The sequence below is a fragment of the Nilaparvata lugens genome, chromosome 1, assembly GCF_014356525.2.
Source record: "Nilaparvata lugens isolate BPH chromosome 1, ASM1435652v1, whole genome shotgun sequence".
NCBI lineage: Eukaryota > Metazoa > Arthropoda > Insecta > Hemiptera > Delphacidae > Nilaparvata > Nilaparvata lugens.
In genome coordinates this window covers 53,797,170-53,823,987 of record NC_052504.1, presented here as the reverse complement: position 1 = coordinate 53,823,987, position 26,818 = coordinate 53,797,170, and the positions used below count along the sequence as shown (strand labels likewise).

General features: G+C 33.4%; 1 protein-coding gene across 1 annotated transcript in view; it reads right to left on the bottom strand.

Moving 5' to 3' along the window:
• Positions 1-26,818, bottom strand: part of LOC111057250 (tachykinin-like peptides receptor 86C) — a 95,164-nt gene that overhangs the window by 11,679 nt on the left and 56,667 nt on the right. Inside the window, exons 2-4 of the mRNA XM_039436688.1 lie at positions 25,086-25,220; positions 22,936-23,016; positions 537-687 (exon numbers count right to left, since the gene is read on the bottom strand). Of these exons, the coding sequence (XP_039292622.1) occupies positions 537-687; positions 22,936-23,016; positions 25,086-25,220 (367 nt within the window). The remainder of the gene's footprint in view (positions 1-536; positions 688-22,935; positions 23,017-25,085; positions 25,221-26,818) is intronic.

Genomic DNA, 26,818 nt, shown 5'->3' with positions numbered 1-26,818 from the left:
AAAAATCCATACAAAATTTCAAAAAAATCGAAATCTACAACCTCATGTTTTTAAATATTATACTACTATAAGGGATGTCTAATAAAATTGAACATTACTCACTTCCAGAAAAGTGTATTATCAAGATTAGATAAGGAAAAACAGAATTCAATCATTGATGCGAAGCAAAGCACCAAAATTGTGAAAAGTGTAGGTTATAGTGAACCCTATGATGGTTTCATATCAGTAAACCCTATTATATTCCAAAAATTGGTTTCTGAAGGAATATATAATTGATTCACCAGCATTCTAAAATTTATCCATGGAGAAATTACTACTGAGATGAAATCCAAAGCTAGTCCCAAGAATATGTACTGTATCACTAACTTAGAATTCGAAACTGAACATTGTAAACTACTGCATTGTCACAGAGAGTTGGAAGCTGTCATTCCTTCTGTACCGTGCACAAATTCCTTGATCGCTGTGAACAGCCACTGGGATTGTCTTTGACATTGCAATTGGCGTAACTTAGCATTGGCAATTGGCTTGACACTGACCTTGCGTTTGGCGGTAATGGCTTGCAGCTGCCTCTGTGTGCGCTCTCCAATCGATTTGCTTCCCCAAAGATGGTGTCCAATCACTCCATAGCAGGCCGCCATCGATACGACGGGGATTAGGTATGTAAAGCCCAAAAATATCAAGTTGTATCTGTGAACAAAGCAGCGCAATTCAATTTGAAAGTGATAGTAAGCAGTTTACTTCTATTGAGAGATTCACTTCAAACTATCAGCATTGAATGAAAGGGGAGCATTGATGCTATTCATAACGATGCTGACAGTTTGAAGTGATCTCACTGTAGGATAATAAATATAACACTTCAAATCAACGGAGAGATTTCCAATGTACAAGAATATATAGTTGATTCACTGTGGATAAATCGATAATTATCCGAACCAATACTGAATGAATCAGCTGATTATTCGATCAACCCATATGACCGGTTGAATCATATAAAATTCACTCATAAAGGATATATTATGTATACTAAAGGAAGTCGATGTGTAGAAATACAAATAGCTATTATTTCTGTATAAATATTTATTATAATCTAAAAAAGCATGATAAATCAAGAGTATAAAAAACTCATATAAAAACTAAATGTATTATCTATTAAAATCGTATGTTACGATTTATTTATGAATTCAATTTAAGATAAATACCCCATATATCTGTATAAAAACTTCTTTTATTAAATTTTTTCTATTGTAAAGTCGAGGAAGCCCTGATTCCCAAGGCAACCATTGTATTGAGTCTATTAAATTGAGGGCCAATCAGAGAGTAGCTTATAGAATTATTCTAGGAAGAAGCAAATTTTTCTGAAAACCTCTTTCTTCTGGCTTAAGATCCCAACCCGAGAGGATGCACATGGAGTTTAGGGTCTTTTCTTATTCCTTTTAAAAAATTTTTTAACGAATTATTAAGCCAAACCCTTTTTTAAATGTAATGTATGTTTGTTGAATGTTAATTGTTTGTGAACTCAGTGCTGTCAAGGAGTTCGTAATTGTAAAGATTCCCATAAAATAGCTTTAATTCGAAAGAAACTTATAAAAATCTGGATCACACGTTAGCCCAGCAGTGACGAAAAGGAGCCTACCTAATTAATTATTGGAAATAATTAATTCAATCCACGAGAACAACCAGAACTTCAGTCAGTGAGTGATAAGTCAAACCAAATGAGCTCATTTGTCTACGTTCAGTGGGGTAATAATTAATAAAAAAAGCGCTATTCCAATTAATTAGAGTTAAAATAAAAAGTCACCACGTGTTGAACAATATCACATAGTTCACAAGAACATTTTATAAATTTATTTATTATATGTAGGAAGCTTACTTCCATGCACTGCCCGAATTCATATTAAAAGCCCTGAGATCTCATGTTCGAATATTAATTTATTAAATATTCATTTTGTTTATTGAACAAAATATACCATATCAAACTTATAGACCGAACAGGTTTTTATCTGCAGAATTTTATATTGATTGGAAGTCTAAGTACCAGTATTAAATATAATATATTTATGAATTTGAAATTCATTATTGTGAATATTAGCAAAGCCTGTGATAATTATTCAGATTTTAAAAATAGATTATTTAAGTGAATTATAGTTATATCGAATATTTTATGCACATTTTTTCTATGGGAATATATTTTGTGTTTTATGTCAGCATACAAACTTATAGAATTTTTTATTATATCCTAACTCATCTCGTGTTATATAATTTGAGCTGTTTTGGTACCAACAAATATTTAGCAGCACTTAAAATCATAGAATCAAATAATATTAACCTTATTCAGAGCACTCAATATTTATCATCCTTTGATGATATTCATTTCATCAGCCAGAACAAATATATTAAGAAATTATATTAATAAGGTTCCAGTTATATCATATAAGGATCCAGAGAGCTTCAAGAACTGGCGTTGTAAGTTCTAAGGAATTTTGAAAGGGTATATTGGTGAATACTTGTACTCACGACGAGCGTTTTAAGAATCAACTAGAAACAACTATAGTTGGTCCTGATTATTCTCTAGTGGTACATGGTTACTGATAATCAGTCATCAAATATTCTTTTAATTTCCTTACTGGTATTCTTCAAAAACTTCATAGAAGCAGCGGTAAGAATTATCAATCCCTGGTCCTTGAACCTTATGGTGATTATTTGTATTTATAAAATTCATGTTTCTACCACTGAGCTAGAGCTGAGGTTTGAACCCAGTAATTTTGCGAGCCGGAAGGCCTTAATTTTTTGTGAATTTATTCGCAAAAGAGGGAATTTAGAGACTGCTCTTGTAAGTACCAGAAACACCATATTATCTGTGAAGGAATTACAATCTACAACTTCTCACAATAGCTTCATAACGTGGGACTCTATCATAAGAGATAACCCCCCCAGGAGCACAACTTCACAACTGAATAGATTCTAGGAATAAGAATGAGGAAATAAATGATTTGTTATGCGAAGTTTATGATCTTAGAATCGTGGGTGGATTTCTGGGTTCGAAAGTATAGCTCCAATATTAGTATGATCATACTCGAAAGGAGGGAGAATTGTTGAAGGAGTGGTTAGTTTGTTCTCTCGTGTGCAATATCATTGATTCTCTTCCAATATCATCGTTGAAGTAGCAAATACTAATCACTCCTCCTTCAATCACCACTTCTCAATTCATGTTAGTGTAGTTTTTCATTGACATTCAATCATAAAACTTCCATAGATACTCGAAGAATCAACATTCATGTTCAAAACACAACGTTCAATGTAGAGAAAAAGACTATATCATATCATTCATTGCATATTGCATCATTTCTCTTTAACAATGAATTCTGGAGACCTTAAAAAGTTCTTTTTCAATGAGAATTTTTTTTTATTTTGTTAATAATCATCACAATCTTACGTGCAAGGATTAGGCTATTGCCTGTTCCGACTTACAGCAGTTGTTTGGATTCAAGTGAGTTATATGAATTCACATTGCGTAGCCTACTTAACATGTAGTTATTGCCATCTTCTACGTGGCCTTTCAATTGACATTTTACCTTTTGGTCTCTAATTTTATACCTGTAAGGTAATCCTATTTTGTTAATTAAGGTATTTTATGATCGAGTAATATTCATCTATTCCAATGCAGGTGTGACTTATGTAATCTAATTTAGTCTTTACCATAGAATAACACTACATTGACATAGGATGAGAATCTGCATTTTGATGTCTGGTGATATGAAATATAAATAAGTTCATGTTCCAAGAGATTTCATGTTTAGTGAGAAAAATGTTTGAGAGGCTTGATTTCTTGCCGATTTTCGTCCCCAGGCACAGAGCACGCGTTTGAGGAGACATTTCACGGGGACAGGAATGAAATCCGTCCAGGTAATGGATGTCAAACGACTGCAGCCCCACAGGAAAAGTTTTCCTTTTGAAGCATCTTGTATGCAAGTGTCTGCCTCTGAACCGGCGTCTTGTTAGAGAAGAAACTGTCAATATTTGTGCAAATGTTATGTTCTGGACAGATTGTCAGACTGAGACCAGGCAAGGGGAAAGCGTAGAGAGATGCTACCGTCAAAAATCAAAGGACAATAAAGACCAACGTTCCGATCGTTATCTGATAGCGGTTCCATTTATTTACTAACATCCGCTTTCAACAGTAAAAGGATATTCTCAAATAAATATGGTCTAGATTCTGGACGATACTGAATTTAATGATTATCGATCAACTTTTTTATTGTGGTTCTAGGGTAAGAATTTGTTACAGCATAATATGATTGCTTTGCATTCCGGATCCGGTCTTGAAAATATATCGTATACTTTTATACCTATTAATTCATGATGATTGGACGGTCGTAAAAGATTTTTTGAATTTCTCCTTAGTGTATCATAGAGTAAGTTCTAGTCTAATCTTGAATTTATTTGTTCACGCGCAACTATTCACTAGAAAATTCAGATGTTTCCATTTCAATACATACCGTTCCATGCATAGTTGGTTCAGTCACTCCATTCAATCATTTACAGGATCCATAAAAAAACAAATATAAGAAACTAGCTTGCCTGGCGAACTTCGTACCGCCAAAAAGTCAATGTATCTAATGTCATTCTTGAATTTATTTGGTGAATCATGAATTTAATCTGACAATCAATATTTTCATTTACATCTCAATACAGACTTCCTATGTGCTCAGTCATGCAGCATTTATTATTCCGAAAACATATTCTTCTCACCAATTGGTAGTAATATCTAACAGTAAAGTGTTGAATTAAAAAAAAATTGATATTCATTTTTATATGAAAATAGATTATTGAGGCTATTGACTTTTTTGAAAGAGGAGGAAAAAATAAAAGCTCGCTAGCCTATTTTGATACAATTAAATTCAATTTGAATATTAGATATAGCTGTTTCTATACCAACCTGATATATATATATATATTATATATATATATATATATATATATATATATATATATATATATATATATATATATATATTAAATTCTCTACTTTCATAAGAAATTAATTTTCTCTGTTGATGTTGCATCGTTGAGGGAATTTTTTTTTCACAAATTGAATGTCTCTAAAAGCAATAACACTTTCATTACTATTTTTCATAGCATGTGTATCAACTTATTCGCAGGTCAAACACAGAACATACGTGAAACAGCTTTATTATGTTGTTGACTTCTAATAGAAGTCCAACCTAAAATATTGGAAGATAAAAATTTAATAGGAACGATTAATAAAGTAGAAAACCTAGAGCAAAAAAAGTTGACTGTGACGGGATTTGAAACTGCAACCTACAGCATCAGGTACAGACGTCTTAATGCACTCGGCTATTCAGGCTTCAAAAAAGAGGGCTAATTTTTTGTGATCTTGAAACATTATCATATGTTTAATGTCAAACATTATCATCTTTGGTACCGCTCGGCCGGCAATTCAAAACATGGGTCTGTAAAATGTATCAATAATTAATAATTATTTGCCCCCCTATTGAAATTTCTGGTCAGAAACCATCCCCAATATTCACACAACATATCCCCAAAGTTTCATGCTGTACTGTCAAGTATTTCTTGAGTCCATAGGGGACAAACAAACTAACAAACAAACAGACATTCATTTTTATATATATAGAGATGTAAGATATTATAAACCACTACCATTGGATGTGTCACACAATTTACTTGTCAATAATAATTTGTACTGGATGTATTTAGTCATAAGTTGAAATACTTACTCTTAAATTACTAGTACAATGTACTGAGTCGAAATCTTCTCTTTTCAATAAGTTTACTATTCGATCTTATAAGCTTTTAATGAATGGATTAATATTACAGACTACAGAGTATAAGGGTGGGCTTGGCATTATGGCTTATGAGCAGGAATGTGAGCCATGACTTTCTTGGCATTTCAAATAAGACTAATTTGCTCTTACCTGACAAAGGCTCTACAAATTGCTGTAGCTGAGTATCAATTAGAATGCTATAGGTGAGTTGAAGAATGAGAGAGACGGAGAATGAGAGAGAAAGAGAGTGTGATGGGAAGAGAGTTCAAACGCCTGTTTTCAAGGATCATGAACAAAAAATGTAATAATACATTTTAGTAATACAAGAGTGTTTGAATCTTTCTCATTCTATGATTTCCTTTCTGATGAAGGATTTTAAGCATTCAGACTAATTATCACTGGAAGCAGCATCCCATTCTTGATCAATGTTGATGAGATTAAGTTGACAGATTCACTTTCACTTCTTGATGTAATATTCTTTTCTGGAATTACTTTCTGAACATGGGATAATATCATAGTACATTCGAAAGGAACGTTATCAATCAAACGGAAACAGATAGGTCGTTTCCCCTGGTAATATTCCGTAATACAAATTTTACAAAATTATTGACTGTAACTACAAGTTACAAGTAGCCTAACTCACTGTTCTATCTTTTTTTATCTCTCAAATCAAGTTGCTCATTGTATTGATTAGCCCTGTATACTGAGGGAGCTAACAAAATTGCTCCTTTGGAATTCCATCATTTCTAGTATTATTCCGTGTTTGTATAACGTGAGTGATTCCTCTATTTCCCCAACAAGTTGAGATATTGAGAGGCAGAGATAGGATTTTTATTGCTTGTATGATTTGAAGTGTCATCGATTGATGTGAATATGTACTCAAGCGTACCTTCAAATTCACTAAGAGGATTTACGTAGGCTTATAGCTTAGAACTCCTCTACCTTCCAATTCATTCTTGGAAAAAGATCTCGTTTTTTCTCCTCCAGTTCTTTAGGTTAGAGAAAAGGTCAAGCATTCGAAAATGAATGAATAGTTTACAGTGATCTCAAACTCTTTCTTCATTCTCTGCCTGATAACGATAACGTAAGCTTTACAATGAAGTTCTAGCTAGCTTTATTACTACGAATTCTCAATCAAATTATTCAAATTATTGTTCCCTGGTATTTTTCGATAAATTAGTTGATTTTTTGCAATTGAGCCATTCTTTATAAGCTTTAATACATAACAGATTCCGATTGTGTTCAGACTCCACGATAGTTCACATTTTCATTACCTTGGAAATATCGCATATATAAATCAAAATTCATATTTCCATAGCAGCATTATCACTCATTTTCGATTCACTTATATAATTTGATAATCTATGAAATATATTTATGGATCAGGATCAACCTCAAAGGAGTGGCAATACTTCGTTGAATTGGAAAATATTCAATGACTTCTCATTTCAAAAAATTCTATTTTTGAGCTGGAAATCTGTTATTTTGAGTAGAGTTCTACCTCACTTCATCATCCACTACTATAACTGCTAAACAAACTCACTCCATGGAAGCAATGGAAAATTTTCAGGGGATTTCCCACTCATGTGAGAGATGTGGTTCACTGCTGAATACAGTGTTGCTCATTTCTATTCAAAAAATATGCATTAAAAACACTTGCCCTCTTTCACGAATTACCATAGAATGATTATCATAATATATGACAATATGCTCGTTCTATTCAATCCTGCTGGATTACTGACGATAAGAGCATTAGCATTAACTACTGGATAAGAGGTCTCTCTAAATTTCACAATCTGTGAGAGACGACTTTACATCACTAATTTGGTCAATTATTTTATTTGCTTTGATATGATTAAAGTTTCAATTTCTCTATCACTTGGAATCTTCCAAACAACAAACCACCAAACTAACAATCGGAAAGACAAAATCCCGATATAAAAAGTGGAATATTTGACTAAATTTCTAGTAAACCTAATTTATTTTGATTATATACAAAGTGGAAATGACTCAGTGGAAAATATAGTCTCGTATCCATGGAATTTGAATATTTTACATTCGAATTGAATAAGAGATGAATGTGAAATACTCCATCAAATATCAGGAAGGAAATAGAAAACATGAATGAAAATTTGATTGACTGAAAACTGAAGAAAAAACAGATGCCTTGATGTCAAAGTTCAAGACTGAACTTTGGGAACTTGATCTCTCACAAAATTATTTCTCCATCATTCAAGAAGATTGAATTTGATAATAGTATTCAATGAATGGGAATAATATATAATTAACATTCACTAAAAAATTGGGAGCAAACACTCTTTAAATTCTACAATATTCGACCATTTGAAAAATCGAATAAAAGGTGAGGTAATTCTCATCTTACATTAAAAAATAGATTTCGAAGAGATCCTCTCGAGGATAATGTGTTGGGATATCAATTTGAATAGTTTTTGTAAGCATGATATAAACTTATGTAGCTTAACTTATTGAATGGGACGGGAAGTGTGAAAATATAAATTTTGCAATATCACAAAATTATTGAACTGATATATTATTAAAAGTTTAACTCTCATTCGTCTCAAGAATCATCTCAACTTTTACAAAACAATCATAATGAAATCTCATGAGGCAATAGTAGTAAGCCGGATTTAGAAATAGCAGAAGTTCTCTCCACTTTCTCATTATTGATTCGTATTGTACAGTGGTGAACTGAATTATGACAGCACGTTGTTTTCATTTCGAAGCTTGAAGATAACGAGCTGCCCGAATAACTTGAACTTCAGAAGCTGGAATGAAGAGTTAGGAGAATTCTCGCTTGTTGGATTAATTATTGCGGAGGAAGTTAAGAAGGAAATTAGCTTTATTTAGCGATTTTCCTAAAACTCAACCAAGTGTATTCTTGAGCCAACTCTCACTTTCCAGCTGGTCAGTGCATCTCAATTTGCGAGTTTCGGTCAATATTAATCACGTACACTGCACAGATACCATAGCTAAACTATTCGCGCTCCTAGTCCGTTGATATTTGCCACTTGTTTCAATGTGTAATTTACTTGGTTAGTTCTACATTCGTTGTAATGATGATTACCATACATTCTGAATCCGTACCTATTCTAGGTCAATAATGTTTCATGTACAGGTTATGTACCAATATATTATAACATGTGCTTGTCAATTACGATAGTGGGACTCATTATTGCTAATTAGGCTACACCACCCAGTTAATTGGAATTCTGTTTGCTGATATGGAATAATTATTGTACTTTCTATAATGATAAGGCGGGAAATGAAGTTGAAACGAAAATTATTTTTGGAGTACACCCATTGCACATCTATTCAGTAGAATGTGTATCAATGAAATGGAAAGATGACAGATCATGCAACAATATCAAATATTCCAATTATAATTCCAATTAACTGACCAAAATAAATTAATGGAGTTACGTATGAATAGAGATAGAGATATTGTAGCCTACACATCTGATTGTGGTATATTGGTGTGTTTGAGGTGTGAGGTGTTGCGTTTATGTTGGGGAATCGGAATAACGAAATTTCATTCTTTTCAATAGTGTATAAGTGTGAACTATACTTTGAAATGTTGAAAATTAGAATTTTGCTAATCACTGAACATCATTCCAATAACTGTTCCACATTTAATTTCCCTTCAAATACATATTATCAGCTAGAAGGGTTTCATAAGCTCTGAATTATTGTTGTATTGTAATATTTTTCTGGAATAAAATAGGTTGAAATAAATAAATTGTGATTGAATGTTTATATTGATAGTGGTTTGACGAAGGAAAGAGGTCATAACCTCATTGTTCATCCATACTGGAACAGCAATTCTGCTGTATTATTGGAAAACAACAGAGCAGAGAGCACAGAACTCAGTCGATAAGCAACATCAGTATGGGAACTGTATGCTCATTATGGACTGAAATAGAGGAAAGTGAAGCATTAATCTTTTCTGCATTGATCCGTATGACACACAGCTACAGAGAGAATAACTTTAAACTGTCATAATTGTAAATAAATAACACACATGATTTCTATTCAAGTAATGCTGACAGTTCGAAGTGCATCTCACCATAGCTGTTTCAGAGTGACGGTCAAATACATGGTCAGAGTAGGAAGTTTTCCAGGAAATAATTTTCCAGAGCTCGACTTTCCGGGCCAAACAAGCCAGCCAGCCGTTCAAATACCTAAATCATAACGACATGGGTATTTAGCTGGGAGCTTGTAACTGTAGGGGCCAAATGCTCCTCAAATGCAAACTTACACTGCTTTAGTGTACTTCTGTTTAAACTTGAGTTCAGAAAATTGATGTCTGTGAGAACTCTATCAGGCCAGGCTCTATTATTGGAGACTATAGTTGAGCTATAGAACATTGAGTAACGTAGACTATTAATAGAGTCTACAAAGCAAGAGCTAAATGTTTGTATACCTTTGCATTCTGAGGAAAAGTTTCATTTGAGTCCTAGACTCATGAATCATGCAGAGGATAATGACGATGAGATATGAACGGACTCACGAGTTGTGGCTTAGTTAAATGTAGCTATGTATTGAAATATTTATTCGTTATTAAGTGCTGAATAAAGATGTCTTTACTTATAATGATTGTTTCTCGTCGCATTGCATTTAACTGGAATTTAATCACGGTTAACATTTTTAGGACTTCTCTTCATCGAAAAGTCTCAACCGTATGTTATCTATTTGCTTGATAATTTCATCAATTAGACATGGAAATTGATAATATTGTTCTGTAAATAAGGCATAGTATTTTAAGTAATTAGAAATTCAATTGTAATAATGAAATAAGAGTGAGACTAAGTTATGTAATTTTAATCTATTTTGTTTGAATGTATTGATCAATCATGAACATAATACAGAATTCCAGTAACTTGAGGAAAAACACGATTTCTGTTGTTTTCATAATTTTCGCAATTACTGTATTTATAGTCATTTCATAGTCAGTAAGCATTGGGGTTACGATACAGTACCGGTACCTTCATTGGTACTCAATGTTATTCAACATTTACGTTTCCATGTTCCAAAAGAATGTTGGGGAGTGAAATAAGTTGGTAGATATGGTTAAGAATATTATATTTAATGAAATATGCTTTTAGTAAGTAAATATGAGTGATTTTTCTAATAATCTCATATAATGTTACAAATTTCTACGAATCCGTAGGCCTTTTGCCTCTGGTTTTTTGGGTTGGACTGTATGATAAGAATAAAAACATTCATATATCCAATTAGTCCAGTCAATATAGGAATAAAAAAGGGGGTGTGCTTGCAATTTATATTGTAGTTCTGATTTTTTAATATATTATTTGGGTACATAAGAGAAGTCCAGAACCAATTTCTTCATGGAAAATTTCCTTGTGCTAGATACAGAGTGGCCCAAAAACCTCGTATTTTTGGCTCATTTTCCAGTTTTCAGTTATTTCTGCCAAATCTCGTAATCGAACAGAAAAATTAGCTCTTGCCTTTTTTCTAGATTATAAAATTATGAATAAAATGAGATCATTTGGAACTCTCCATCTCCAATGTGTACTGAGTTATGATTTTTCGAAAATGAGTGAAATTTGAAGAAAAAATCAATTTTGATGAATTTCAGTTTTTGATCAACATTACAAATCTTCCGATTGTTACCATTTAGATGTATAATTCAAAATCTCTTTGAGCGTATTTTTGTGCTCTACAATCTGAGATCAGGTAGAGCGCTCTATCTCATACAGATTTCAAGGTACACCTGACAACAACGCTCCTTGCTTTGTGAAAAACACCTAATTTTCAGCTTCAACCATCATCACCAACTACATAGTCTTCACATTGATATTTTGCACAATGACATGAGTTCATAAGATTATGTTTTATGAGAATCACCCGTTAGATGCACTTCATTCCAGTATTTTCTAGTGGAGAGGCGCGCTTTTAAGGACACCTCAAGGATCAAAATTTCAAACACTTATAACTTCTGACACAATGCTCAGATTCCATCGTACTACACTTCATTCTTCTCGGCTCGTCAAGGCGGTCCAAAATAATGAATCATAAGTCGAATTCGGTCGAAAAGTGGAAAACTTATTGTTGAGTGTACTTAAGCCCATATTACAATACACAAAAAATTACCAATTTCTATATTCAAAGTTGCATGACTCGTGAAATACTTCTGATAAAATTCCCAAATCTAGTGAGGATGTGGAAATTGTCCCCCTCTACCCACTCCAATAAATAATACTTTGAATTCCAATACCATTCAAAAGATACAGAAGATTTAGAAAATGGCGATTTAAGTTTTCACATTTTTTCCGTGATTTCACTGTTGATCAAGAGTTTCTAAAATGAGTCTGATACATCATAGAAACTCTCGATTGATTCCAAATTGTAGATGAATACATCCTCTACGAGTTCAGTTGCCTAAAATCCATCTTGAATCACTTTTCCCTATAATAATACAGCCAAAACCGTTAATATGATGAAAATATCTACAATTTCCGGATTTTTTCTACAATCAAACCTCACTCTAAGAAATTTTTTTCCATAAACCGTCTACAGCAGGTGAAAGAGGAAGTTATATTGTACATTTCAAGATCAATTAATGATTTTTAAAATAAGGGGTTACCGAGATACATAGCTTTGAATATAGAAATTGGCCATTTTTGTGTATTGAAATATGGGCTTAAGTACACTCAACAATAAATTTCCCACTTTTCGACCCAATTTGACTTGTGATGCATGATTTTAGACCGCCTTGACGAGCCGAGAAGAATGCAGTGTAGTACGATGAAATCTAAGCATTGAGTCAGAAGTTATGAGTGTTTGAAATTCTTAAGAATAATCCTTGACGTGTCCTTAAAAGCGCGCCTCTCCACTAGGAAATACTGAAATGAAGTGTATCTAACGGGTGATTCTCATAGAAAAAAATCTTATGAGCTCATTCCATTGTGCGAAATATCAATGTGAAGTCTATGTAGTTGGTGATGATGGTTGAAGCTGAAAATGATGTGTTTTCACAAAACAAGAAGCATTGTTGTCAGGTGTACCTGGAAATCTGAGATAGATTATATGAGATAGAGCGCTCTACCTGATCTCAGATTGTAGAGCACAAAAATACGCTCAGACAGATTTTGAATTATACATCTAAATGGTAGCAATCGGAAGATATTGTTGATCAGAAACTAAAATTAATCAAAATTGATTTTTTCTTCAAATTTCACTCATTTTCGAGAAATCATAACTCAGTACACATTGGAGATAGAGAGTTCCAAATGATTTCATTTCATTTAGAATTTTATAGTCTATAAAAAAGGCGAGAGCAAATTTTTCTGTCCGATTACGAGATTTGGCAGAAATAGCTGAGAACTGGAAAATGAGCCGAAAATACGAGGTTTTTGGGCTACTCTGTATCTAGAACAAGGAAATTCTGCATGAAGGAATCGGTTCTGGACTTCTCTTATGTACCCAAATAATATATTGAAAAATCAAAACTACAATATAAATTGCATGCACCAATGTACATAGTGACTGGACTGAATTCAGCACACCAGTAATTAGACCCAGATAAACAAATAGTAAAAATCACTAACCCCAATCCAAACTATGACGAAATGATAAACCGATTTGTTTAAAACAGGGTTTCAGGTGGTAAATTGGAACAAGGAATATGAAGGAGACAAATGGGTGGAAACAAATCGATATTATTCTGCGATGGTGTGTCACCCGCACTTGTGGTCCTTAGTCCTCAAACATTTGTACTGACTGGATTTATATTTCACTCAAAGTATTTTGAACGATTTAGGGCGTTAGCTTTCACTCTCAATATATTTTTCAAACAAACACAAACGATGACATATTCAAAAATCTGGTGTGGTACACTCAAACAACTTTCCTTGCTCATATTTGAAACTAAGATCAGACTTTTGTATATGTGTATATAGGCCTATAATTGTTTTCAGAGTACTTTTTCCTTTGTGTAAATTGTGAAATTCGATGATTTTTTTTTAGTCGTCATTTTTTTAAAGTCGTCAAAACAGCTGTTCTACAGATTAAATATCTCGACTATGTGTTCTTCTTATGAACTGCTCTACCTACCTACCTCATGCACGAGAAGGAGGTTACAAAGTCCATTTCTCAAGGATGGGGTGGACCCCCAATTAGTTTCCCAGAAAGGAGACTCATGCCAGTTAATAGAGCTGATAAATAACTATACAGAGTATGAATTTGAAAAAAATCGGTCAAGTTATTTTGAGAAAATCGTAAAAAAACATGGTTTTTTAGTATTCATCCGCCATTTTTCTCAAGTATATTACGGAAATCCTGCAATTTCCTCAGAGATGGGACTCATGTCAGTTGATTGGGCTTATGAATAGCTATCCATGGTATAAATTTGAAGATAATCGTTAGAGCCGTTTTTGAGAAAACCGTGAAAAACATGGTTTTTTAGTAATTATTCGCCATTTTTTCCGCCATTTTTGGAACTTAAGGTCCTTCCCCTATAATGATCCAACACGAACAATTTCGAACAAATCCAATTCAAGATGGCGGCTAAATTGGCGAAAATGTTGTCGAAAACAGGGTTTTTCGCGATTTTCTCGAAAACGGCTTCAACGATTTTGAACAAATTTATACCTGAAATAGTCATTGATGAGCTCTATCAACGGCCACAAGTCCCATATCTGTAAAAATTTCAGGAGCTCCGCCTCATCAATGCAAAGTGTGATTTTGGATTCCCAATCATCAGGCTTCAGAAACGATTTAAACAAAAAATTTCAAGTGGAAAAGATGGGGCATAAAAATATCCACAATTAATGTTCAGTGATATTTCCACCTAAAATTGAGAATAAGCTCGAAATTCGAGAAAATGTGTTTTTTCAATAATGCAAACTGTTGGCAACAACTGTTGATTCTATTAAATCATTCACTATGAAGAGATAGCAGACTTCGTGTGTCTCCAGCGTTATTGTCCTGTCACCAGCTGGCAGATCTTTGAATAGTAGACTTGAGATGCGCGTGTACACTAGCGTCAGGTGATCAATTTTCATAACGGCAAGGAAAGTTGTGTGAGTGCGCCACACCAGATTTTTTTACAAACTGCTCACCTACCTACCTCATACACGAGAAGGAGGTTATACAAAGTCCATTTCTCAAGGATGGGGTTGTTCCCCCCATTAGTTTCCCAGGAAGAAGACTCATGCCAGTTGATAAAGCAGATGAATAACTATACAGGGTATGCATTTGAAAAAATCGGTCAACTCATTTTTGAGAAAACCGTAATAAACATGGTTTTTTTAGTAATTATCCGCCATTTTTATTAAGAATAAGAATAATACGGAGCTCCTGCAATTTTCCCAGAAATGAGTCAGTTGATAGGGCTTATAAATAGCTATCCATGGTATAAATTTGAAGAAAATCGTCAGAGCCGTTTTCGAGAAAAACGTGAAAATCATGGTTTTTTAGTAATTATCCGTCAATTTTTTCCGCCATCTTGAATTGAATTTCTTTTTGTCAGATCCTCATCGTATAAGGACCTTGAGTTTAAAATTTCAAGTCAATCGGTCAATTAGGAATGGAGTTATCGTGTTCACAGACACACACACACACACACACACACACACACACACACACACACACACACACACACACACACACACACACACACACACACACACACACACACACACACACACACACAACCACACACACACACACACACACACACACACACACACACACACACACACACACCACACACACACACACACACACACACATACACACACACACACACAACACACACACACACACACACACACACACACACACACACACACACACTCACACACACACACACACTTGCTGGGTCTGGATCTGGATCTGGATCTGGAACCGGTTAGAATTGTAACAATGAAATCTAATTAGATTAATCATCTTGGACTAGAACTCTCAGCCGACATTTTTACCGAAAAACGTAACATTTTTCGGAAAAACGTGGATTTTTTTCCGAAAAACGTGGAATCGAATCAAACAGATGGAATCTCAATGACTGCGGCGGGAAAAAATAGTTCCAATTACCAAACTGTCTCCTTACAGTAACTGTAGCACAGGCTAATGTACAACCCAATAATTTATGTTGAACAAAAAACTGAAAATCCTTTCAACAGCTTCTTAATCCGTACGTTTGATGGGAGTATTCCAATTGTAACATATTCTGGATGAAGAGTGTAAGATTTGAGGAAGTAAATTTAGAAATATCAACCGTTGATCTACCTTTTTAAATGGTATACGGTTGTCAGTCTCTATAGCCAACGAAGTGCTATAGAGGGAAAAATTTGGAAGACAATTTTTGACCTCACAGTTCTGTTTAGGGTAGTGAGGAGGTAAACATATCAAAAGTCCCCATCCCTACACCCTGTTTAAGGGGGTGGGGGTGGTTCAAAGGTACCATTTTTTGGTTTCTCGCATATAAATAAAAAATAATGCATTTTACAGACATGACTATTCTATAAGAAATTAAAGCTTACATAATTTCCTTAAAGAATAGTCATGTCTGTAATAATGCATAGTTTTCGAGTTATATGCGAGAAACCAAAAAATGGTACCTTTGAACCACCCCACCCACTAAGCACAGTGGGTAGGGGTGGGGACTTTTAATATGTTCACCTCCTCACTACCCTAAACAGAACTGCGGGGTTAAACATTTTTTCCAAAACTTTTCCCTCTATACCCTTTTTTGAGCATTCATTGCCTGGACTACTAAAACAGATAATTTTTTGAAATAATATAATTGTATGTGATGGAAATGTGTGGAATTATCAAATTCAATGGATCATGAAACTCTTGTTATAGAGCACACTGCTCTTGTTATAGAGCAGTCATGAGAACTCGTTAGCCACTCAATTTTAATAATGGTTTTCAAAAATAGTCTCAAATCATTAAGGTGATGGGTATAGTACTTCGTCCAAGAAATAAGAAATCGAATGTTATAAAATGGGTCTTCCTATAATAATGCTGAGATTGTGACGAAAGAATTCAATGTGGATGTGAGATTTCCACCAGAGATAGGAATAGTTTAAATTGAATCAGTGAATTAATTTTCAACTTGAAGTTCAACTAAGAGTATGATATTTCCACATTTATAAATGATTGGAGAGAGTGAAAGAAGACAAATTATCTCGTGTTGAAAAATGAAGAGCAAATCAGTGAAAAGAATAAACTTTCCAGTTTATAAGTTCATAATGAATGATTGACTGTAAATGGAAGTAATTTTCTGGTGGGAAGATTATTAATTATTCCAGAATAATTTAGTTCTAGCAAGTTTGGCTGTGTTTGTTTAAGCAGTTCAAATTGATCAACCAATATCCTACGGTCTACCTACCATTGTTTGGTAGCGAAGTTAATCAATTAGCTGAATACATTTATAGGATACCTAGAGGCAATTTTCTCCATTCTTCTTCTCAACGGATAAACTGAAAATGGTCAATAGCTTTATAACGAGGGTTGCTAGACTTGATCTGCAAATATTCTATAGGTACTACAGGGAAAATTTGTTCAATTAAAGTTCAAAAGTTCGATTCAAGTGATCAGAAATAGGGTTTGAGTGAATTTGAAAACTAATTTGAAGATTAAAATACTAGTCCAATAAACGAAAGAATATATAGGGAAAAGTTTGGATCACTTATTTTTGACCCCGCAGATCTTTTAAGGATAGTTAGGAGGTAAACATTTATAAAACGTCCTCACCACTACCCCCTGTGCTTAGGGGGTTGGGATGTTTTGAAAGTACCATATTTTGCTTTTTTGCATATATCTCAAACAATGTTGTTGAATACCAAATTAAAGCTTACAAAATAGCCTACAAGTTTCATCTGTATTATTTTTCCATATATCTCTTAGTTTCCTAGATATGAGCTCTCGAAGGTGTCACATTTTGAAGAAAACCCTTCCAGCTCCGATTTTTTTCCCTTTTTGGCCTTATAAATTTTCAACAATCAATTGAAACAATCCGTGCTGATCATGAGCTCATAGAGCATCTTATTCTCTTCAATTTCATGTATTATTTCATTTTTTGACCCCGCAGTTCTGCAACAGTCGTGGGGATGTTAGTAAACTTGAGAAATTATACATCAAATTGAAGAGAATTTGATTCTTTATAAGCTCATGATCAGCATGGATTTCTTCCCATCGATATTCGAGAAGTTATAAGAGTGAAAATAGCCAAAAATGTGTTTTTTCAAATTTTCACATCTTTTAGAGCGGATATCTCGAGAAGTGAAAGAGATGTAGAGAAAGTTATTGGATCAATATTGTAGGAAATTATGTAAGCTTCAATTCCTTAGAGAATAGTTATGTCTGTAAAATGCATAGTTTTCGAGTTATATGCGAGAAACCAAAAAATGGTACCTTTGAACCACCCCACCCCCTTAGCACAGTTGGTAAGGGTGGGGACTTTTGATATGTTAACCTCCTCACTACCCTAAACAGAACTGCGGGGTCAAACATTTTCTCCCAAACTTTTCCCTCTATACCTTTTTTTGAGCATTCATTGCCTGGACTACTAAAACAGATAATTTTTTGAAATAATATAATTTATTATTGTATGTGATGGAAATGTGTGGAATTATCAAATTCAATGGATCATGAAACTCTTCTTGCTATAGAGCAGTCATGAGAACTCGTTAGCCACTCAATTTTAATAATGGTTTTCAAAAATAGTCTCAAATCATTAAGGTGATGGGTATAGTACTTCGTCCAAGAAATAAGAAATCGAACATTATAAAATGGGTCTTCCTATAATAATGCTGAGATTGTGATGAAAGAATTCAATGTAGATGTGAGATTTCCACCAGAGATAGGAATAGTTTAAATTGAATCAGTGAATTAATTTTCAACTTGAAGTTCAACTAAGAGTATGATATTTCCACATTTATGAATGATTGGAGAGAGAGAAAGAAGACAAATTATCTCGTGTTGAAAAATGAAGAGCAAATCAGTGAAAAGAATAAACTTTCCAGTTTATAAGTTCATAATGAATGATTGACTGTAAATGGAAGTAATTTTCTGGTGGGAAGATTATTAATTATTCCAGAATAGTTTAGTCCTAGCAAGTTTGGGTGTGTTTGTTTAAGCAGTTCAAATTGATCAACCAATATCCTACGGTCTACCTACCATTGTTCGGTAGTGAAGTTAAACAATTAGCTGAATACATTTATAGGATACCTAGAGGCGATTTTCTCCATTCTTCTTCTCAACGGATAAACTGAAAATGGTCAATAGCTTTATAACGAGGGTTGCTAGACTTCATCTAGCATTATTCTATAGGTACTACAGGGAAAATTTGTTCAATTAAAGTTCAAAAGTTCGATTCAAGTGATCAGAAATAGGGTTTGAGTGAATTTGAAAACTAATTTGAAGATTATAATACTAGTCCAATAAACGAAAGAATATATAGGGAAAAGTTTGGAACACTTTTTTTTGACCCCGCAGATCTTTTAAGGATAGTTAGGAGGTAAACATATAAAAAGTCCTCACCACTACCCCCTGTGCTTAGGGGGTTGGGGTGTTTTGAAAGTACCATATTTTGTTTTTTTGCATATATCTCAAACAATATGCGTCTTTCGGAAGTTTTTGTTGAATAACAAATTAAAGCTTACAAAATAGCCTACAAGTTTCATCTGTATTATTCTTCCATATATCTCATAGTTTTCTAGATATGAGCTCTCAAAGGTGTCACATTTTGAAGAAAACCCTTCCAGCTCCGATTTTTTTTTCTCTTTTTGGCCTTATAAATTTTCAACAATCAATTGAAAAAATCCGTGCTGATCATGAGCTCATAGAGCATCTTATTCTCTTCAATTTCATGTATTATTTCATTATTTCACGCATCTCCCTAAGATTCCTGCATCCGTTATAGTGTTGAGTGTAAAATCTCCAGTTTAACAGCATAATAGATGATCAATTGAGAGGGAAATTTGGAGGGAACGTTTGGAACACAATATTTGTCTTCGCAGCTTTGTTTGGACTAGTTAGAAGGTAAACATATCAAACAGAACACATAAGTCCTCATCTCTACCCCTTGTGCTTAAGGGATGAGGATGGTTAAAAAGTTTCGTTTTTTGTGGTTGTGTTAAGATTCTTACCATTGGTTTCACTGTTAAAGAGCTGCACAAGTTGAGTTTTGAGTAGTATTATTCAAAGATGTCAACAGATGAATTAATTCGAGAGTAGTACTAAAACCAGATCTATTCACTCTCCACTCAGAGAGTTGCAAACTCATTTACTCTTCTTATTTGGAATAGCAAACTTTTTATTGGATAGCAAACTTTGCTGTTTGAATAGATTTCTCATGAGATCTATGGAGATTCAACCCACCCAGCAAGCAACACGTTTAGAACATTCAATTTATTATTCATTAAAGCCACTCTTATTAAACTTGTATTCGAGCATCAAGAAGGCCCAACTTGAAGATTGATGTGCTTTACTTTAATCAACTAGTTCCTGAACTTCTAAATTTCTATTCTCAAATGACTAAACAAATATCTTCTTATGAATACCCCTTAGTCATGGGTAGAATGTAGGATTTGCATTTTCTAGTTCATTAGAGGAATTGATTCAGAGTTGTCATCTATTTGGCAAATCGAAAAGTTTCAGATTCCATTTACTGAGGACTGATCAATAATATGAACATCATTATGAAAAATCTCTGAATAGCCTCAGTATAATTTTTTGAAGACAATTCAAGCTTTTGATAGACCAAAAATCTAGAAGCTATGTGCAAGTAAATCTATTGATAATTATTTTATTCTATTCAACACATGAAGTAATTAAAATAAGAAAAAATACAAATTGATTATAGAAATTCAAAAACATACTTCATAATGGGGTGTACTGAAAAGGAAGAAAGGAGGAAAACTACCTTGTATACTAGACAACTATGATTTCCCATGTAATAGGGAATTTATAAGTAAGGAAAAATGTTGAAAAGGAGTGAGAAAGAAAGAATTGGAGAGGAAGTGAGGCAATATATTCGTGGTGTACTTGAGAAATAATATTAGGTTTTTGTGAGTAAAGGTTCTTTTTTAATTCCCTCCTGCAAATTTATATTTATATTCATATAATAATATCTATATAATTTGTTATTGTATTCACAAATGAATAAATAAATAAATACTAGTGTACCTTTATTCATATTCGTAGTGTCCTTGAGAAATAATATTATGTTTTTGTGAGTAAAGGTTCTTTTTTAATTCCCTCCTGCAAACTACCTTCTCACTTGCCGAATTCACAACCTCATTAACAAAGCTGTATAGGAACTGTAAAGGAACCTCAATCAAGGGGCGAACTTCAAAAAGATTGAGAGATTGTTATCGATTAATTAAGGAGTTTCAAATAGTACTTCCCAATGATATAATAGATTAGTTTCTATTCAATACATTGAGATATTTCTTAATGTTCATGTTGATCTCAGTATCCACCAGGTTATTATGTAAGGACGTGTAGAAGTCAGTGATGTCACTCCTTTCTTATTTCTTTTTTCAACAATGATCGCATTCCTCTTCACCCTAGAACGTAATGTCAATGTCAAAGAACTTTCTCCATATATTTCTTGAATGCATGCTACTGAGTTTACTCTATTCCTTCCCTTCAGCATGATATTCCGGCTTGAAATGAGTTTCTGATATCATTCACACTTTCATATACAAGATTTTCCTCTGGGTGGTTGATTCCTCGAGAAATGGTATTTTCTCATTCTCAATGAAACGTCTTATGACGTTTCTTCATCGTTCACTCGTAGTTGAATTTGAATTCATCTAGGTACTTGAATGCGATTTATTACTCTCTCAACAGCTTTCTCTCAAATACATCTTTATTAATCACATGATTTGTTCTTAAATTTCCATGATATTTATATTAAAATTCTACAAAATTTTTATTTGTGTAAATTTTTAGTCGTATGAATGGAATTAACGTTTTTCGTAGAGAGTTACTGGGAAGGATATTTTAAATATTCTTTCCAAAGAATGGACATTGATAAGTCCAAAGCTCCGCTAATTTATGTAGATGCATTACAATATTATCTTATATAGTTATTCCAAATTGTTTTTTTTTTATATCATTGAACAATTAATTCAATAATTATTTTCTCAGTTTATGTTATGAAAATTCATCTGAAAATTTGCTGTATTTTGAGCTATTGTATAAGTGTATAAGCCAGTATATATTGTAATCTACATAAATAAAGTACTCAATCAATCAAACAGCCAATCCTTTAAAATCATACTCGTATGTTACTTACGCGCATGCCAACTTGCTCTGGGAGTTAGCAGAAACCTAAGGCTGGCCACCAAGCGGTAGAACATACACATGTTCATCATGCATTTTCAGCATCATCAGCAAGAGGCTTCCAACTTGAAATAAACAGTTCATTATTTCTCCATACAGAGAAATAACTCAACCTCGAATACAGCAGCGAAGAAAAAATCAACTACAAAAATCGGAGATACAAGAACCTAACCTCAAAAAATTTTGCTCGAAGCGTTTCGCTATGATGACACAACAATGTATGAGGACTGTGTATCACGCATGTTTATCATGGATGTACTACTGTTAATGACCAGCCTATTAGCCACTTTGTTATGCATGACCAAGCGCGCAGATAAGAAACAAAATCTTGAAAGAGCAATAAGAACACTCACACTGAACGAGTGCACTTGCTGATTGCATTCACTGTGAGCAGCTTACAGCTACAGACTCACAACGTGCTTCAATGACTCTTTCCAGATTTTGTTTTCCTGACGTGCACTCTCACATAATATAACGCATTCAATGTGATCACAAAATTTTTCAAGGTTTTTCTTTTAAATTTTACGGGTAGCAGTTATATTGAATTTTTTATTGATAGTTATTGTGGATCCATAATATTTTGATAATTATATTATTATAGTCGTTTTTTTCACGATTCAAACCATATTTCAATACAGGTGGGTCGCGATGAAAATCGTTCTATCAAACACCTGTTCATTAGCATTCATGTTTCATGCTGAATACATTTTCATCAAAGTTGTTATTCAAAACCGTGATTTATTTCACGAATATGGAAAAAGAAAATTGTTGTATTTATTTTCAGACTTACATGTATTCTCTGCTAGATTGCGGATATTGTCCGTCTGGCCATTTCATGTAGCAGATTGTCTTATAGTTGCCATTCTTATATCTGGAAAAGTGTGACAATGACAATCATTTTTGTAACCGATTGCATTACAATAATTTCACATCACATCATGACATAACATCAATCAGATCACAATACAATTTATTATTTCTGTGGCATTTTATTATTGATTCGAAAATGATTTGTCATCACTATTGTCATGATTAATTATGGATCTAATTAATAAATTAGATGATGACAGCAGAAATGAGAAAGTTATTGGACTCATTAGCGTTATTGGATTCATCATTCATTCCAGAGTTAGATTATTTCTCAAAATAGTTGGGAATTATCAAAGCATAATGGGAGGAATTATCTATTCCTTAGCCGTCTTTGAAAGCACAATATCTCTGAGGAGGATAAAAAATTGAGGCATGAATGCTATGAGTAAGTAGATTACACAGGATTCTGCTCCACAATGGAATAATATAGGGAGCTTCTGTATATTAAATTCTTAAGAAATGTTTCCAAGCTCATGTTTTTATCTCTGGTACCTTCAGAAAATATAATTTCAGAGGGAAATTTCGGAAGGAAATTCGGAAAGGGAATACCTTCAACAATACGCTTTAAAACAAATCAACGGAGATAGCTAGTGATCCCTTATACTCGAGTCATTATGATGAAAAATGTTATTTTCATGAAGATGATAAGGATAAGCAGATAATATAGTTCTTCAACCATCGGAAGTTTAATACAAGTGGTCTTTTCTATGTTTAAGAATTATTATTATTTTCCACAAAGGCAATATTTTATATTTGAAACAAACAGAAGAGAGTGGAAGGATTCTATTACTTTTCAACAAGTTTATAAAAATTGATTCAATATTGATACAAATTCTTTGAGCTGCTATCAGTTAATTCACGCTGAACAAGGTCATTCTTCTAAGATGAAAAAGTTTTGATAAATGGGATGAGCAGGAAAATAAAGAAATCTCCAAAACAGAGGATAGAATATTCTTCGTGTAAAGGAAATACTTATAAGAACTCTGAAGCAGGAGATTTTTGTCTTGAAGATTTCACAAAACGTTATAAACGTTACCATATTAAAAATACTTTTGAGACTGACAAAGTAATGAGGAAGAATGTTTTAGAGCCAGCAATTTATTGTAATTTGGGAAGGACCGTAGCCATCAAGGTTCACGAATATTGCTACGTCAAACTACGGCCGTTCTTGTGGGCCCATATATAATCTTCTTATCTTTGGTAAATTTGAAAGAGAAAGATATTTCTCAGCATCTCTTGATCCAAGATATTGAGAAAAGGAGATGCGAATTGTATTGAAACGCTGAATTTCCAACAATATTTCTGCAATCATTTCAGAAATTCAATAGTCGAATCAAATGTTAATTGTAATTATTTGAGAAATCTTGCAATGGTAATTAATTTGTAGATTATAACTTAACACTTTCCCAGATGATCACGTATTCATTGGAGGTGATTTTAAATTTCTACAATACGATAGTAAGTGGATTTTGTAATGTACGAGTTCGAACAAAAATTAACCATAAAAGATAATAGAATAATGAGTTTTTATTAGAGACCCATATTGAACAATTTAAGAGGGAGTAAAGCAATCGATAGCAATCTCGATTTCCATTTAACAGATGTTAGCCTATGTTCTAAGGTGGGTTTAACCTTTTTATTGCTGAATGGAAAACAATTTCCCTGTTCTCTGCTGGTGCTCTCTCTTCTTCTGAGTTGATATTCTATCGCTATGTATTCTGTTTTATCTTACGGATTTTTCATTCAGTCCTATTGATTTCGATTATTTGAGCCAGAATTGAAATCAATCGCTCAAACTTATCTTGAGTAACACAGAATCAAGAAAAAATTGCATTGAAGTTGAAGAATAGTGAATAAGAGATATGATTAACATGTGAATGGATTAAAACCTTCTATGAACATTTTGTACAACTACAAACAATTATTCACGTTCACTCCAGCAGGTAAATGCAGGAATCTGCTTTTATAAAAAAAATCTGTCATTACATTGAGTAAATGCTGCATAGTAATGTTATTGAACCAATATGAGTGGAAATATCTTCGTCAAGGAAAATATATAGAATTTCTTACCTTTTTGTCATTGTTGTAGAGTATAGAATGCAGGGAATGGCAAGCAGGGTACTTGCCAGCCAAACGGACAGTAGCATCAACAAAGCTCTCTTTTTAGATGTCCTATGTTTTAATGGATGTACTATGGCCAAGTACCTGTGAATAAAGTTCCAATAGACGTAAGAAAACTGCAAACAAAATATTCATTGAAATGGGTATTCTACAGGTTTCCTGAATCTCTCCTCTGAGATTATGTTCTGGCATTCCAAAAAAAGCATTTCCTAAAGCTTATTCAAGAACTTGAAGTAAACTATATTAAATGTGTTCTAATCTGATAGCTTTGTAACATGAATCATATAAATAATTTTTCAAGTTGATTGAACTCATAATTGCCCACATTTCCTCCAATCAATTAATTAATTGGAAGAATCGGGTAAATTGATAGAGAAATATTCAATTAGTTTAATTTCAATTTAAAAGTTCTATCTCATTATTTGAATACTCGTAGATGTTCTTTATGATAGCCATCCGTAACTAAGATGAGTATTCTCAGTACTCACAGGGCTTGAAAATATTATGCTGTCTCGACCTCTGCGCATAATTTACGCATTTTACACCTGTGATTGTTCTCATTAAATGGGGCAACATTGAAAAAAAGGATCTGTGTAATTGCTCCACTAGACGGTCACCTGTTTTTGATAGCATAGAATGAAATGTGCTGGAATATAATTATTTTGTTCTTCACGCTAGCCAGTCTACAGTATTGTTTCTGACAAAAATTATATGAGCCTGAGCCTGAGAACCGAGGGTTGATTGCCCGCTTATAATCAGAGTACTCTGTAGGTCACAGTCTGCATTAATAATGAAAAGTGTAGGTGAGTTTCATAGCATATACACTAATATACATTTCAAAACGCTTGTAATGTTATCTGTCAAATACATTGAATATTCTACTCTTTCCTATATTGAGCGTCACAAATTAATCTATAGAAATGTCAAAACATATAGGATATCATCTCTGTTTTGTATTTTGTTTTTGGCGAAAAAATGAATTCACTCAATGTGGTTTTTTATTGCTGTTCATATAATGAGAACAGCTTCAGCTGCTCTTCACATTAGAATATCGGGGACCGAGCTTCGCTCTGGAGTAAAAAAGCATAGAAAATTTATTACAAAAGAAGAAATTAAAATAACATTCATACAGAAATGTTCTATCTAATCACAGTAAATTGAGATTAATTCCCAGAGGAATACAAAAATTTCCCTCACAAAGGCCCAGTTGCACTAAAGCCGGTTAAATTTTAATCCAGATTAACTTCACGTGAATCAAACCAGAGTAGACCATTCCAAAAAGATGGATCTACTGGAATTAATCAGGATTGAAAATCACCCGGCCTTTTTTGCAACCGGCACTAAGTACCTGATGGAATGATTACAAAAGTTCAACAGCTGAGTCATAATTTTGACACAGTCCCACACACATGAACTCGCTCACTCACTTCCATCACCAACAGACGGCGAAATAATTATTATCATCTGTTTTTCCAAGGATGAATAATAATTATCCTTTTAATGTCTTTCAGCGAGTTTTCCCAGGGATGAGACCTAGTGCAATCGAATCTTTAGATTATAAACCTACTATGTTCTGAACTTCGTGAGAATCGTTAGAGCCGTTTTCGAGATTCGGTGCAATACAAACATCTAAACATCTAAACATACAAACATCTAAACATCTAAACATATAAACAGAAGTT